The sequence below is a fragment of the Polypterus senegalus genome, chromosome 1, assembly GCF_016835505.1.
Source record: "Polypterus senegalus isolate Bchr_013 chromosome 1, ASM1683550v1, whole genome shotgun sequence".
NCBI lineage: Eukaryota > Metazoa > Chordata > Cladistia > Polypteriformes > Polypteridae > Polypterus > Polypterus senegalus.
In genome coordinates, this window is record NC_053154.1 from 266,930,984 (window position 1) to 266,948,642 (window position 17,659).

General features: G+C 34.7%; 1 protein-coding gene across 5 annotated transcripts in view; it reads right to left on the minus strand.

The window, feature by feature from the left end:
• Positions 1 to 17,659, minus strand: part of LOC120541666 (adenosine kinase-like) — a 562,677-nt gene that overhangs the window by 492,266 nt on the left and 52,752 nt on the right. For all 5 annotated transcript variants that reach the window (XM_039773555.1, XM_039773528.1, XM_039773547.1 and 2 more), the window contains exon 3: positions 4,156 to 4,209. In XM_039773555.1, the coding sequence (XP_039629489.1) occupies positions 4,156 to 4,209 (54 nt within the window). The remainder of the gene's footprint in view (positions 1 to 4,155; positions 4,210 to 17,659) is intronic.

The following is a 17,659-nucleotide window of genomic DNA, read 5'->3' on the forward strand; positions in this document are numbered from 1 at the left end:
TTTCTGCCTTGCCATTCTTGAAAACAAGTAACAAGTAACTTTTCCACTCAGCTACTGTTGCTCCTGTGTAAGCCCTTCTAAAGGGGGAAAAAATCCCCAAGTGACTCTTCAGAAGTAGTCAAAAAAGTTTTTAGAGGAAGTTTTAGGTTCCTTGGTTGTGATTCATACTACAGGCTATAAGCAGTGGCTACATATCACTGTGAAATGGATAAGTGGGTTAGGAAATAGATGGATGGACAGAAGAACAGTGTCAAACTTCAAGATTAGCACATCATTTTCAGTGCTATTTGACCGTAACATTTAGATTGTGAAGCAGTTTATTAACAATTTTTGGTTTACATACATTGTTATTCACCACATAAAATGTGAAACCAACTGTATGGTTTGTTAATGATGCAATACAATACACAATACAATACAAATAATGACCAATAACTAAAGGTGTTTTGCAAGGTCTAGAAGGGGTGATATTAACACAACATTTAACCTGTTAACAAACCCCTCAAATATCAAGGTAGAAGCAGGCAAAGTGAGCAGAACATCTGCAAATCATCAAATTCTAGGGAAAAAACGGCCCTTTCCAAAGTGGTCAAGATTAGAGAGAGAGTTCAGTTAATGTTTATTGATAGATTTTAATCTTTCATTACATATTGTAGTACAAATTGTAACCCCTTATACAAACATAAAAAAAACATCAGATAAATGTTTCCTTCTTAATACTAAACAATAACAAACATGTACATCTTCACTTTCAATAATAGTGACGATTAGAGTTAAGAAATAGATAAACACTTAAATTATCACACATTAAAATGTATGATAATCTATAAGCTTGATTAGGTTTGTATAAATTAGCTTTGAAAGTAGCTATTAATAGATGAATCCATTACGATGTGTTATAGCCCTATAACTTTGCAAATGTACTGTATGTATATCTTTGAAACAATGTAATTTTAAATGCAGTTTTAAAATACAAATTCTTGACAAACATTTATCCTCATGGAAAGTCGCAGTACTACAGTACTCCCAACTGACAAGTTTACTAGTTTGTAGGTCTATATGTGACGATGTGGGTTCTACTCCATGTTCCCATCTCACACTTTTGGGAGCCTCTTGAACCCGACACGATAAGTAATGTAACCGGATGAGCTGGACAATGACAACATCAAATGAAGCAAGGGGAAAGGTGCAAAGTGCAGAAGTGCTTTTATTTTAAAACAGTCACAAACAAAAATTGTTCAAATAAATAGTGCAGTGCAATCAAAGCGTCATTAAATAAATGATCTATTAAAAACATTGAAAATGTGTAGGTTAAAATTCAATAAATTAATCCATTAAACAAGGTTAAAACAATGGCTGAAAGCAGTCCTTAAAAAGCAAAAAACCCAGTGCCTTCTTCAACTCCCTGATTCTCCCATCTGGGCCATGCACCAGGGGAGTTGCTCTACCTGCTGCTGGCCTTCTCCTTCTAGTCTGGTTTTCTTTCAGTCCCTGGCTTCATACAGCTCTCACCAGACCAAGACTTGGGTTCCCCAGCGACCAGGGCACTCACACTGGGGCTTCCACCTCCCGAGCCTCCGACTCCCACTGCCTTCCGTGGCGAGCCAACCACCTTCCGGTCACTCCTGCTCCTCTAAAGTGCTCAGCAGGAGCACCCCTTCTTCCTGCCTGGTCTAACAGTTCCTATGGGGCTCTTCTCACAGTTGCCTGATGTTATCAGTGAGCCTGCCCTCACTAACTCACTCACATAGCAGCTTTCAGCTTTCTCTTCTTCCTCCTCTAACCCCCATTTACATTTCTGATCTTTCTTTTCCCCCTTCACACTCGCGCTTTTCCTATTGATAATGGGGATGTGGCACAGGTTCGCAGTCAATCAGGTATATGGACGATTCCTTACCTGTGCACTTAAGTGAGGAAACGCCCACATCACATCGCATTCAAGTACTGCTCTGGCCACGCTACCACACCCCCTCTTTAAGCCGTGAGTGTGGCAATTATTTGTTTTAAAAGCTGGCCTTTTTGTCTAAGCTGTGGACCCGCTATACCACACTATATCCTAAATGAATTGCTTTCTAAAATTAAAAAAAAAAGCAAAAATTGCCTAGTTTATTTTAATTGTATCAATAAATATCATGCAGATGGCAGCTTCTTAAATGGAAATGCAAAAAAAGTATTTGTTAAACAAGTAAACATTGACATATAGGCTTCATTTATATAACACATTAATGAGAACAATGTTACCTGAGCAAACATTAAACAGTAACTTACAGCTGAGTAATTATATTAATGACTAAAAATTGCTTTCATAAATTATTTAATCCACTGCAGCTATGGACAAACTATGCCAATTTCAATGCACTATGTTTATCTGTTTATCTACCAGACTGATTTCATGCTTGAATGAACAAAGTTCATCTGAGGTACTGAATGTCCCACTTGCAGTACAGGGAGCTTTGAACAGTGAGTATAAAGTTTTTCTAGGTTTCTCCAGGACTTGGCAAGAAATGGTATGGCACTGCACCCAGATATTTAGTGGTGTTTTTATTTTCAACACACCTCTACTACAGTGAACAAATGTCAATATCAAGTATTACTCTGTAGATTAAAATAGCTCAAAGAAAAGACCTAATGCTTTTATAAATACCATTTTAAACATATATATCATTAATTGAAAGGCCTAATACAAACATTACCACAACATTTACAGAGTCATTGGTTTCACAGTGTCTAGGATGCTGAGCCAGCTCAAACACTTTGTATGTCGACATGAATAACTGTAAATAAGGGAGTCAGGAATTCGTAGAGCTGATAAATACAAATGGAAATATAGAATGTTTGTACCTGTTGGATTTTACATTATAACACAAACAGTTTTAAGACTACAAATGAGTAGTTACAGATGTTATGTGGGCGAGCTAAGCTTTACAGATAAAATGTGTCAAGAAAAACATTCAGAACTTTGATATCTTGGTTTAAAACATGTTTTAAACAACCTTATAGTTTATTAACCTATTCAGTTTGTTCAGGTATTTCCTCCTTCATATCCTTGCTTTTGTTACTGATCCAAAATAACTGATATTTGAAAAAACAAAAAAGCAGAACAGTATAAACAATTATTTGATGGTATTTTTTTTCTCTCTCTCTGCTTTACACAAACAAGCCTTTATTTATAGTATCATGAATGATGAAATAGGGATGAATTAATACCATTTTATTTAGACCGAGTATGAGTACTGATACTTATTTTTTAGTATTCACAGATATCAATACCATTGTAGTGAGGCTGGAAGATAGAATTTGTTAATGTCCATTAACTGTCAGCTTCACTGTTAACACCAAATATAAGATTCATAATTTAGAATAAAATAATTCAAAATTTAACAAACAAGTCAAAGTTGGGTACATTGCATAGATTGTAAGGCTTAGCAGTAGAACAGCCTGGGTGCTGAACTGGCCTGCCTGCAGCCCAGACCATTCATCCACTGAAAACATTTTTGGGCAACATGAAATTAAAAGATATGACAAAGTCGACCCAGGTCTGCTGAGCAACTGGAATGCTATGTCAGAGAAGAAGGGAACAATATTCCTCTCCCAAAAGTCCAGCAAATAATCTCCTCAGTTTCCAGACAGTTACGGACTGTTGTTAAAAGGGGTGATGCTACACAGTGGTAAACATGGTCCTGTCCCAATTTTTCTGAGATGTGTTGCTGTCATCAAATTCAAAATGAGCTAATATTTTTTATAAAATAGTGAAATGTTTTGCTTTCATCATCTGATATATTTTCTGTGTTCTATTGTGAATAAAAATCACTGACTTCTGTTTTTATTTACATTTAACACAGCAACTTTTTTGAAACTGGGGTCATGCTTATGTGTCTATATATACTGTATATAGATAGATAGATATAGTTATTTTGTGTTGCATATTTGTTTTATAAAGCATCTAGACTACATGAAAAACATTATACAAAATAAAACGATTGATGGTAAAAACCTAGCATAACGCTGAGATATTTCTGAACAAATGAACAAGTGACGTTTTCTACTAACATTTAGATTGATTCCACTTTGTTGCAATACAGAAAAGTAAAATAAATGTTACCAAGTACATAAAGCTTTACATATGAATTTGTGTATCTAGTTAGTAATACTCACAAAGCTTTGTGCTTCTCTTCTGCCAGTATCTGATCATTTTGCTTAAGTCCAAACCTAAAAAAATCAAAATCAGCATCTTCAAATAGAAATAAACAGTAATATATGCCATTTGTATATGCTGCTAAACATCTAGATCTAAATTTATTATCACAGGCTTGCCTTAAGTATATCTTTCATATTAATAACAGAGCGCTAATAGACACTAGTAATAACTACAAAAGTTAGGTATCCCATTACAACAACTAGGAGGGTTTTTCTTGTAAAAGTATATAATGGATTAGCAGATTTTTACAGTAATCTGTGTAAATACATTGTTAAAACCGAAATGTTTTTTATATTCTACTAGTAGATGACAAAATGTAGGCATAAACTATATGATGTATGAAGCCTGAAGTCCAAATATCAAACAAATACTTTCACAGAAGGTACAAATCTAACACAACAATTGAGCTTTTATTCAAAAATATAACTGCAGAAACAAAAAGCCGCCTTAACATGCGACATTGACACCTGTTTATTACGACTGCCTCTGTGGCGCAATAGAATCAGCTGCCGACTGGGAATCAAAAGGTCGCAAGTTCGATCCTGCACCACTCTGTTTTGAGAAGTAAACTGCTCTTAGTCTTACTATTTTAGAATAAAAACATACATTTGATTTCAGTCTGTAACAGCCGGCATAATTTATGATACTTGTAAAGGTTAGCTTTTTTTTTTTTTTTAAGTCAGTTTTATTATGTCAGCTGCGTTTACAAGCCCAAACACACCCCACCCCCACATCTGACACTGCTGTTTTCACATAGATGCGCTATAACAGAGGTAAACTCAGCTCCTTTCTACATCGGAGCAAGAATGCACATACCATTGCTTGCATACTAAAGTGTCAGCAGGCACTTTTGGTGACATTACACACATTTTTGAGCATGCCCTCTGCACACTACTTGTGACTTTAGGCTTTAGGAAGTAAGTAAATAAATTAAGGTAAATCGTGTCATAAAATGATTTCTTCAAAACGTCACATATATTTGTCTCTTTCTTTTTTTAAAATGTGCGTTGATCACCGCCAGCATGTTGTAGCATACAGCATCTGGCCACCTGCATGTTCTTGCGTGCACTGAATAAGAGACAAATGTACAGTCTGACTGAGAGAATCAGACTGAAAAAAAGCAAATATTTAGAAATGCCATACTTTTACAGCTGATCGGACGCTGCTCGTTTTCAAATAATATTGCATTTCTCTCTATGCTGTGGTTTCTATTACACACCTGAAAGAAAGAGACAATATATGTGAAAACATCATCGCACAAATGCAATATTATTGAATTAATGTATGTTTTTATTCTAAAATAGTAAGACTAAGAGCAGTTTACTTCTCAAAACAGAGTGGTGCAGGATCGAACTCGTGACCTTTTTATTCCCAGTCGGCAGCTGATTCTATTGCGCCACGGAGGCAGTCATAATAAACAAGTGTCAATGTCGCATGTTAAGGCGGCTTTTTGTTTCTGCAGTTATATTTTTCAATAAAAGCGCAATTATTGTGTTATATTTGTACATTTTGTGAAAATGTTTCTTTGATATTTGGACTTCAGGCTTCATACATTATATAGCTTATGCCTACATTTTGTCATCTACTACTAGAATAAAAAAATGTTTCAGTTTTAACAATGTGTTTATACAGATTACTGTAGAAACGGAACAGACATGAAATGCGTGTGTTCCAAACAACGATCTATTATTTCCACTCTAAAACTCACTCTAAAACTTCACTCGCAGAAAATCAATCAAGGCATGAGCAGGGAGAAGTTTGTGCACGTTCTAATTCGGTGGGGGGATGGAATAGCCGGCTACTTGCAGCTTTTCTTTTATCAGCACATTTAGATTAACAAAAGACGCGGCGGAGAGGCAAGAATGGTTTTCAGAAGCGATTTAAGGTGGGACAGATTTACGAGTTTTTTCACAGGCTCTGGTAATTCTAGTGTTACGTAGGTGTTGAAGACAGGCACTTGTAATGACAGACACAATAGGGGTGGAGGAGGTTTCATTTGGCTTTCTTTTTTATTCCTTTTTATTTCTCTAATAACCATCCATTGCTACTTAAGTTAATACTAGAATGCATCGAAGACTGGCACATCAAGAAAATCGGAAGAAGCAAGCTTAATTAAGACAGATGTTCAACTGACTGAAGAGACTGTTAGGAAGAAAAACTTGTTCAAAGCCACAGATGTATAAATATGTGGAACTCTCCAAGGACTACTGAGTGGCAATCCTGGACAAGGGCCTGACTGCTCACTGGGTTTGATCCTATTCTCTGTGTTTTCATGTTGTCTACCACTGACCATTCACCATCAGGTTTGAGCAACATGGACTAACATCATGCCATTCTCAGCAATAGGTCCTACTTTCCTTTGCAGCTCTTGACAACTACACAGAGACAATGTGAACATGTACACCAGGACAATTTAGGACAGCCAACTGCAAGGAAAGTACGGGAACTGTAAGTAATTGTAAGGAAATCCAGAGTGTTTGGATAAAACCAACATGAACAATGCGAAAATTCACCAAATCAATACACTTGGCATCCACGTGTTTAATGAGGTGTTGCTGTAAAAATAAAGTGGGCATTCATTTCACCCATTAACTTAAATGCTCAGACACAAGTATTCATTTATTGCTTAAAAAAGTTAAGTTCTACTTAAGTTACACCAATTACACCACAGCACAAGCACATCACAGTATGTTCAGAGTAGAGCTATTAAAGTGACTTCAGAAGTGGTCATTATGATCTAACAAAGGGATTTTATTTTTTGGCCTAAGCAAATTGAAAGAAGCTATAACAGAAATATTTAGATTTATCAAAGAAATTAAATATAGACTGACTGTGCAACAATGATAAGGAGGAGCCTTGGATTCAATTCCCAGCCTTGTACTGTTTTTATAACATTTCAAGTTCTCCTCAAATCAGAAAACAGGTAATGTAGCCAGGCACAGAGTGCTCAAAAGAGGAAACTTTTTCTATTAAAACTTTGCCATTAAGAACAATTAAGAGAATTATGAATAAAAGATTTTTGAATGACAAGTGTGACAACACTGACAGTAACAAGTTATAAAGATGACTAAATCCATGTATTTTCATTAAATGGGATATTAGAAGCATGTTGCATTGGTTTTTGAATTATTAGGACAACAATGCATTGAGAAATGTTTAATATACAGTAGATGGTTTCACTTACAGTTGTTTTTAAATTTCCTTTAAACTGCAGTTTGGCTGTACATAATATAATAAGTGAAGATAGCAATAAAACATACACATGCTAGTGTATTCCTTTTTTATAATAATTTATTTTTACTTGGAAGTAAAGCATTGTAATAAAGCACAACTCAATACAAGAAAAGAGAACAACACAGCAAGTGCAATGCATGAAAACATTTTGTTTGACACTACCTTCCTACTTTTTTTACTTATACGTTTTACTTATCTAGCATGCAAATATATGACCACCGACATCCAGTGAGTGAAGTGCTGGGTTGCCTCATTTAACCATTAAAATTGATTCTGCAATGCAAGAGATTAGACTCTAAGCATGATATCCTCTAGGCTTCTATCATTTATAAACATTAATGACTCCTACACTGCAGTTTCTTCTCTTCAAACAACTTAACACTCCCTTTAATTAATGAGTGATGATTTTGCCTTTTTTTAATATACAAAACACACAACACTCCCTAACGCTGTGAGCTACCTGCAAATGCATGACAAAAACTGTCACTGTAAGGCAGTGTTTAAACAAACAGTTAAATAATACAAAAAGCAACCTTTTACAATAACCATATTATTAGATTCCATTTTATTTTTACAGTAAATGAATGAGGCAACAGGCAGAAACACTGTTTTGGATTAGAAATAATAAGTTTCCTTCGGGTTAATGCAAGTTAGTCAGAATCCTGAATTACAAAGTACATAAATAGACTGTAAGAGGGCAAAATACACATATGGGTGCAAGGAATTAGCCAGCCAAAAAAGGAGAAATAAGACTACCACCAAACATATTCAAACATATCGCCACAACTTCAGTTTTACTTTCAGCCATATGGCAGGTATTGTGTTTAAGAAACTCATTAAATGAGATTAGTGCTTCATGCACTGAAAGCACCACACATATCTATAAACTGCAACTGTTGACAATGGAGGAAGATATAGTGAAACCTGGAGTCAAAGAAACTTGAATTGAGTCGGGAGATGTTCTGCTTTTGAAGCAACATTGGTGTGAAAATTAATCAATGAAATTAGGCCAGTTAGTAAAGTGTGTTAAACACATGTACTTAGTACAGTGTTTCTTGGCGCTGCCAGTTTTCCAGCACTGTTATATCACACATCATTAATTTCAGCGTATATTTTCTTCTATTTCTGTCCTAGTTCTGTGCTAGCCTTTTCACTATGGCAACCACACAGGATGCTAAAACCATGTAATATACCGGCGCCAAGAGTGGTACCTTCCTTCAGGAAGGGCAATTAACAGTCAAGTTGTAGTCTACATGAAGATTAGATTAACTGCTATTTTCATAAATACATTGCAGCATTTGACACAGTAGCTAAACCTACCCATGTTTTTAGTAATAATAACAACATTAAATATGTGACATACGTTTAACACAAAAAAGGTGTATACAGCCAACAAAACAGTCTATACTCTTGCTAATCAAAACTATACTATCTGCTAAAACAATTTTTTTTCTCATCCTACATCAGCAGTGTTAAATTTTCTATTTATTCTTATGGTAAACCCTTACTGAAACTGATAGTATTGAGGAAAAACAGAAAAGCCTACTCAAATGCAAGAAAACTTAAAATGTTTACCTCTGAACGCACAGAGGGCTTAGAAATCATTCTTCTACCTTTACCTTTACTTAGGAACACACTTTAGATCTCATTTTCTTTTCATAATCCAGAAGGAATACAACTTGCAGAAGATGGCACAGAAATTATTACAGTTATAAAACTGAATTGAAAGTGATCAATAATAAAAACTAACAAACACTTACCTATCATTTTGATTAGACAAAGTATACAGTGATTGGCTACATATAACTTCCTAATAAAAAGCGGTTCCACATTGCTCTCAAAGCTGCCTGAATTAATCGGGACAAGATTCAAATGTGAATGTTTGTTTAATTGGTAACTTTAAAATGGCGACATATTAGTGATTGCAAGCGTGTGTATGTGTTGTTGAGCGTACACTATGCTAGACTGATATCCCGTCAAAGATTAGATCCTGTTCACACCTAATGTTTCCAAATGAGTGTGCCTGAAATTTCACCACAACGTCCGCAGAACGTTGTCAAAGAACTACAAGTCAAAAAATATAGACCATCCCAGATGTGCATCATCATAGATTACAAAGATATGTAAATCCTAATTTTATTTTGACAAAAAAAAAATTATATTCATCATTTACCTAGACATACTAAAATATATTAGATTACAAAATGATAAATAAAACTATGCCAAACTTTTCTGACAATGTTTAAGTCAACTTTAAGCCAAGTTAAGTCATTCCTATCATGCATTTACAATGTTAAAAGAAAACAACTAAGATTAAACATCCAATTTGTCATACTTCGGTACACTAAAAACACGGACAGTCTCTTCAACTAAAGACCACAGTGCAGTGCCTAAAGGATGTCTTCCACTAAATTTAAAATTTATAAACTGATGTAATCCAAGAGAAAGCACTGCAGCAAGAAATCTGAAATAAAATTCATAATCATATTCAGTTGCTATATCCACAATCTATGATGGGCAGTTTGTTTTCCCCTGTCTGTGGTCCCATCCACACTACCATGAGTTTTGTTTAAATTAGCAGACTTGTTTTTAACTTAAGTCCACACTAACCCATTGTTTAGGACTCCCAAAAACAAAGACTTTTAAAAACATTCTCCAGAGCTGAAATCATTCGTTAACACAACATCAGCGTTGTGGTGTGGACAGGCGAAAACAGAGTTTTCCAAAAACACTACTCCGATCTTGCTATAATTGGTTTGTCCTTATTTGATTGGCTTTCCCAGATTGGATCTTGATCATTACAACTTCTCATGTACAGATAAGTCATGCGTCATGGAGGAAAAATCATAGAGCATAGAAAAGCTGCTTTGATGGTACTTGTTGTGCTGCTTACCTGTAAGCATTCAAATTGTATTTTGTACAGTTTAAATGCCATATACATGGACAAAAGGCAAATTATTTACTGGATGCTACCATTTTTTAATACATCCTGTGGCTTGTAGTGTTACTGTTGTAGTGGAAAATTCAGAACCCTGTGAAAATCAGATTTTAAAGAACTCAGTTGACAGCCTCTGACCAATGTTTTTTACTTAAACTTAATTTGTTCAGTAAGAAAGAGCGCATTCCATAGCAAAATTAATAACAAGGTGCTTAACGAAGTGGACAGGTGTGGAATGAAGCTGAGCTCACAATATTACCAAACAGCGAGAAACAAAAGAGCACAATGTAGTAAAGAGACAAGATACTATACATGTACTTCCTTAATTGAGTTAGTTTTACGAATGTTCAGTACAAAATATGTTCTAGGAACTGCTAATAATTTTTTTTAGAGTCACTTAAATATTTGCTGTGCTTTTTTGTATTCAATGAAAAGACGACAATCACCTGCTCTTATGACTTACTTTAAACTGTGATCAGCACATTGTCGTGACAAAGAAGAATATCGCTACAGCCCCTTCAACAGTTTCTCTTTCCATGCAGAGTCTTGTATGAGCTGATAGCACGGAAAGTGGAATCTGATTTTAACACAGTTTGGAATTTTAAAATACATGAAGAACTTTCCATTGATTTGCGCATGCCCAGAATAGGGAAAGGACACTGTATAATGTGCGTTTTTGCTTATTTTAATGTGAGCAGCAATACTTTTGTAAACAATATCAAAACTCTAGTATGGATGGAGATAATTTTCATTTCCAAATCCCATTTTTAATTGAAAACATGGTAGTGTGGATATAGCTGGAGTATCAGTTGCAGCTCACTTTATTCGGTTAACCCAAAGCTCCACTTCCATGTAGCTACTGCTCTAGCCTCACTGAGAGAGGCTGCTGTCTTAATGTTGTTATTTTTTATCAAGGTGCATTTTACCCATTTTTTTAGTGGGTTACATCTCAAACTTATTTTTCCATACAATGTCTGTAATGGTGCTCACAATTTATTTTATAGAGATCATTAATTCTTATAATAGCAGGCAAATCAGCAGCTTAACTTGAACATCATCCTATACGATTAGGTGGCTTGAATGATGTCAAAAGAGACCAACAGCCATGACAGCACTTTCACTAGTTTTGTTGATGTTTGTAATGTTTAATGCTGCCATAAAAATTGAAGTGGATGATAATTTGTCAAGTATTATTGGACAACTTCATCTTGTCCAACGTTCCCAGACAAGGTAAGAAAAGGTAGCTAACCTTCTTAACTTAACGCGCACACGTACCGGTCCCGGGACATAACAGTGTTTTAAAAACGTTACAGTAATGTGTGCATGCCCATCTGCCATGCATCTCGACATACTACCCATCAAATGAAACTTCAAAGTCTCGTCTTACCGATGATATAAACCATTTTGACACACAACAACCACAGCACTGACACTAAAGCCTTTTTTACAGAGAAGTACATACTTTTAAGAGTTGACTTTCCCTACCTTTGAAGACCCCCTGCAAGTCAAACATCAATATTTCCGAGCAGTATTGATCCCATTCTGTCCGTAAGGCTCCAGCGAATATAATCCAGTAAAACGATTTAGGTCCAAAACACACGATATATCCTCAAAGGGACAAAAACTCCAGAAAACGTTTCATAACTTGAGACCACCTACGTAATTTTTTTTCATTTATATTGATCATACCAGACGTAATTTGTTTCTGTCGGCGATAACCATGCTACCGCATGAAACACGGAAGTGTTAGCTTCTGATCGACACCTAAGTTGGCCAATTACGACGGGTCTGGGGTTGACTGGCACCTCGTATAGCCAACGAGTGTCACAGACAGCTAAAGGATGACGTAAAACTCCAAACCCTGGTAGAATCTACCAGTTTGATTGGACACTGTGACTGACACTCAAAACTTACAGCCAATGAGCAGCCGAGCATTTTGATATGTAACTTGCCATACTAACTTGTAAACAAACGATCGGAGCTGCGCAAGGTGGCATTTGTGCCAGTCTGCAGAGTTAAGGCGTGGTTGTTTATTGTGATTTCGCCAAGTTTTTTCGCATTTTAAATATGAATAAACGTACCAAAACGTAAATAAACGCTCGATTAAATAATAGATGCATGTATGCGGCGTGAAAGTATTCAACCGGCCCAGGTGACGTCTAATGGCAGAGAGCGACATGTGCCACGCCTTGTGCTTTCAGCTTGCTAGTGATTGCTGCCATCAAGTGGCACATGGAAAAACGCTGAGCTGTGTTGTAACAGTTTGTAAAAGAAATGTATATAGTTTGTGTGCATTTTATAAAAAAAAGTAAAAATAAAAATATAAATATATTTTTGGCCCATAAGACTTGTATCGACTATTTTTACATAGAAATGTGTATTTTTTATTGTTTTTATTATTTTTATAACTAATAGAGTGACACTGTGTGTAGATATAGATTCCTTTAGGTGTAAGCTTTCAGTAGAGCCCTCATTGATATATGTGGGTTGAAGCATTCAAAAGTTATTACACTTTTTCCATATGTTCCAAAATGTGGATAATGGTCCCTCTAAAAAGCCCCTGGGCATGCCCACATAAAAACTGGTGTAAAAAATGTCATTTTAACAGGTATTCTTTTCAAATTTGAAATGTGAGTAGTCAACAAGTTATTCTGTTGGTACATAGTGTGTTTCTGTCCCCACCTACCTACTGCAGCTTTATTTTCCTTTATTTTCATAAAAAAACTTAGGCGAGAACAAAAAAATTCATTTTTTTGTGAGTTCTAATGTGCATAACTTTTGATCAGTCACACCTACAGTGATTCTGACTACTAAGGGTGAAACTAGAGAATGTTACCTTTACAAAGAGACCAAACATGTGTTTATACTCCAGATAGTTCAATAACAGCAATGATTCTAATTTGGAGAGGTCGAATTACAAGCGATTTAGCAAAAATGACCCCGCTTGATAAGGTAGCAAGATAAAGTTTTCAGCAGTCCCTTAATTGTCTATTATTAGCCCTATTCTTTTACTATTCCAGTGTTACCTTTGACACAAAATATCATTTTTTACATTGTGTTTAAAAATTCTGAGGAAATGTAAAAATGATGTATTTTTACCAAAGTCATATCTTAATATCCTCAAGTAGTATATTAATGTTTTTACTCCAGCTTCTGCTGTACTTGCTTGCAGCTAATTCAAAATGTTCTAGCTAGGATTTTAAACAAGGATAATAAATCACTTCTAATCTAACCAATCTCCGCTTCTCCCTACTGCCTGCCAGTTGCTTTCATTATTGATTTTTAAATTATATTACTTTCTGACATTGTTGACTGCTTAAAATAACATCTGTATCCATACCCTAAATGATTTTGGTATCAATTACTTGTACAGAGTAGTATACATTCATATATTTAAGCAATCTACACCACCACCCAATCAACCCATCAAAAGAGTCCCTACAAGTAGAATAAAGATTTTATGATTACTTTCAGCTGTAAGCATTCTAAAATACAGGAAGCAGCAAAACATCAATACCTGAATTTTGTCCTGTTATTCTACAAGTGACAACATTCTATGAAAAAGAATATGTTTGACTACACAGTATAATATATAGTAGACTTATACAAGCTATGGCAAGTTTTTTTTATTTGTTTTCAATTTTAAGTCACTTCAGATATAATAATTTTGAAAGTAAACACTAGATTATTAAAAACCTAAGCTACAGACCTAAAAGCTGGGCTCCAGTATAATTCTAAATGTATATAGTATTATATAAGACTATCTGAAATATCAAGTTGACTTTCAGTAAAAAAAAAAAAATACATGAAAAAGCATGTGTGATTTATTTGTTTATTATATGCAAACCAAAGACATAACTTTTATAAAATATTAATGAACGTGACAACATAGTGAAATTAATTTAAATAGTGAATTATATGGTTTTGGAGAAAACAGAAAATAGTGATATTGTATCTGTAACAGCTTTTGAAAGAGTCAAAGAATTTATAACTAAAGTTGAAAGGCGATCCCTGCTATTTACAGTGCCTTTCCGGTTTTAATCAATATTGAGAACTGTGGACTATTCCCTTTAAAAATGTTATTTTCCAGCATAAACAGAGGATAACAGAAATCTGCAGCCTGTAGATAAGACATAATAAAATAAGCATGTAGCTCAGGCAACATGGTCCTTTATATATCCAAGCTTTCTTATTATCCATTACCATGTTCACTTTGCTGAAGCATACATTATAAATGTGTATGTACTGTAAGGCTAAATAATAAGATTTAGTTATTGGAAAGAAATTTAGTTTCCTATCATTTAAGATGTTTTATGCATCAAGTGCATTTAAGGGAATTTAAGTGGGTAGTTTTTTGCGGACATAGTGAACCAATCATCTCTGAAAACAGCTACATAAGCCTTTGAACAACAACAAACACAATATCCAGCTCTAAATTCCAGTAATGAATTAAATAACCGTGTCACGAAAATTTTGTTGGGCTGAAAAACTCCTTCAGTGCATCCAGTTTCAGAAGAGCTCCATTCAACTCAGGGCCATGAGAACTAGAGTTTACACTGGCAGAATCGAGTGCTAGTTACAAACTATGCTATTGTTCAGCTCCCCTTTAATGCTTTTCTACCGCGACTTTTGTTGGTCTTTTGTCTAGTTATATTGTGTTCTATGTGGTAACTGACCTTTTGCTTTAGTACTTGTTTTTTTGTGTTACAGACTTGATTTGGTAACTTGGGATTATTTTGGCTTTGTTAATTTTCAATAATTAACATTTACTTCTGTTATATTGAAATCTAGTTTTGTTTGGATTGTGAAATTGTATATTGTTTGAATGATTTCTTTGTTGGGATTCTTTTCTTTTAATCAATTTAATAAAATCAAATAAAGTGCATTTTTTGCCAGGGGCTTTAAGGTTCCTCTTTTACATTGTTGGAACTTTGTCTATACAGTTTTTTACGAGTGTTTTTAAGGTTTTAAACATTTTTTGAAAGTGTAGACCTAAGTCCTTTTTCAAGGTATTCAGACTTTGAGTTTTGTGTTGGCTAATATCACAACACAATTTCTTTGTGAGGTGTAAATTGCATTTTCAACCACAGAGCAACAAGGAGTTAGGTGGAAAATAAAGTAAAGTAGGCAAGTGGGCAAGCCACCTTACCTGGCAGTCACAGAGTAGACTTATAGAGTATTCCCAGAAAGGTAGCAGGGTCTGTACTGAATATTATTTTATCTCCTTTTATTCATCCCTCATTTATATTAAATGTTAATTTTTGCATGCTTTGCCTCTTTTACTTCTCTCCAGGTTCAGAACAAAATTATCCTATGGTGTCAAAATCCAAACGAAAAAAAAAAAAGTAAAATGTACCTTATCAATATTTTAGACAGTTGAGATGACTGATCAAGTTGCAATGGCCGGATATAAAGTTGTAAATAAAAGGAGAATATCCAAAAATACACTTTGAAGAGATAAAATAAGCAATTTTTTACATTTAACCGTAAGTTCTTTATAGAAGAAATTATAATTGCTCTAGTTAATGATAATGATTTATTGAAGCCATTCTTAACCTTTATGGGTAATTTAGGGAAGTGACTTGAAATTTGGACATTTACAGACCTTCATGCTGACAATATATCGATAATATATTTACATCCTTTAAACAACTTAAATGGGATTTCTTTTACATCTGTTGATGTAGTTCTTGTATATTTAGCAGTCCTCAGAACTAAATGAAAAATACAACTGAAAATTGTGTGATTGAAAACTATAAACCCATTTTAACAGCCAAAATTAGGTGAGGCAATTAGTTTTCTTTAGAGATCACACCTTGTTAAATATGTTAATAATGTACACATGTTCAACTGTATGACTTCACAATCACTACTGACTTTGTGAGGTCTCTGAACTAAAAACTTTAGAACTGATTAGTCTTGTTATCTTAAAGACCAGGTTGTTGGTTTTGTTAGAAGACAAAAGCTGTAATACGTTATAAAATGACTACCAAAGCACCAAGCCTTCCTAGCAACAAGGTTCAGAGTAACAAATTGCAAAAAACATTGTACAAGTCTCACAAAACAAAGACTGTGTCAATAAATTGACTGATCAAACAAGAAGAGCAATCTTCAGGAAAGTAACCAAGAGGCCAGCTACAAGATGCTATCAAGCCCCTGCCTAATTAGGTCATACTGTATATTTTGGGACTGCCAAAGATCTATAATATCTGGATGAGTTTTGGAGATAATGCAAGTAGGAAACTCATGGATCTGACTTTCTGACCTGAATTCTTAGAAGTATGACCTCTGGCAGTTTTCAGAGGTCATATTAGTGTTAACGATGGGAACTGCTAACCCTAAAAAGGGAACACACACACACACAGTGAAAAATGGCACAGGAAAAGAGCTAAACTTCACAGCATTAGTCAGAAAGACAATGTTATCAATGCCCGACGTAATATAATTAGCTGTAGTTAAAGAAAAACGGGAAACAGTAAAAAAGGTTTCTCACTAGAGTATGTCCTAGTGTAGGTGTTTAACATTTCGCTGTTAGCTAAGGATATCAAAAAAGTATGCAAGTTAACTTCAATTGCATGCTACTATGAATTTATTACACTTTTTTGTCAAATGTAGTCAAATTATTCAGAATACACATAAGTGATCATGTACATGTCATATAAAATATCCTATTAAGGTTGTTCTTTACCTGTACAAATTAATATGCAAATATACAATACAGTATTTCATATTAATTTTTCTTGCCAGTAATTCCTACCACATCTGAATGGATATCTTTCAGCCCGCGATGTTTGCCACCATACTAAAAAAAGTCAACTTTTTAGACAGACAGACAGACAGACACTGGTTCCCAAGTGACCATGAAAGAAGTTAAGTGTGAAAGTGGAAGGATTGTTTGAAAAATAAGCATGATCTCTGTCATACCAGCAGAATGCATAAAATATCTGACTTCGTTTCTCCTTGATAATCCCATCTTATTTTAACTATTTGTGGCAAATGAGTGACAAGAACTGCACTTCAAAACTTATAATTTTGTCCAAAAACATTATAAACACTATTATGACTGAGTATTCTGTACAGCATTATAATTACTATTATCACCAAGTGTTATGTACAGAATTAAAAAATAAACAAACATACTGAAAACACCACTAAAACTAAAAAGAGCAAGAAACCCCTTGTAGAGTCACCAACAAATGTTTGGGGAATATTATTTATAAACAAATTAATGTAAGAAAATGTATGCATGGTGCAACATTTGGTTGTGTTATGAGACTTAAACCTTTTGA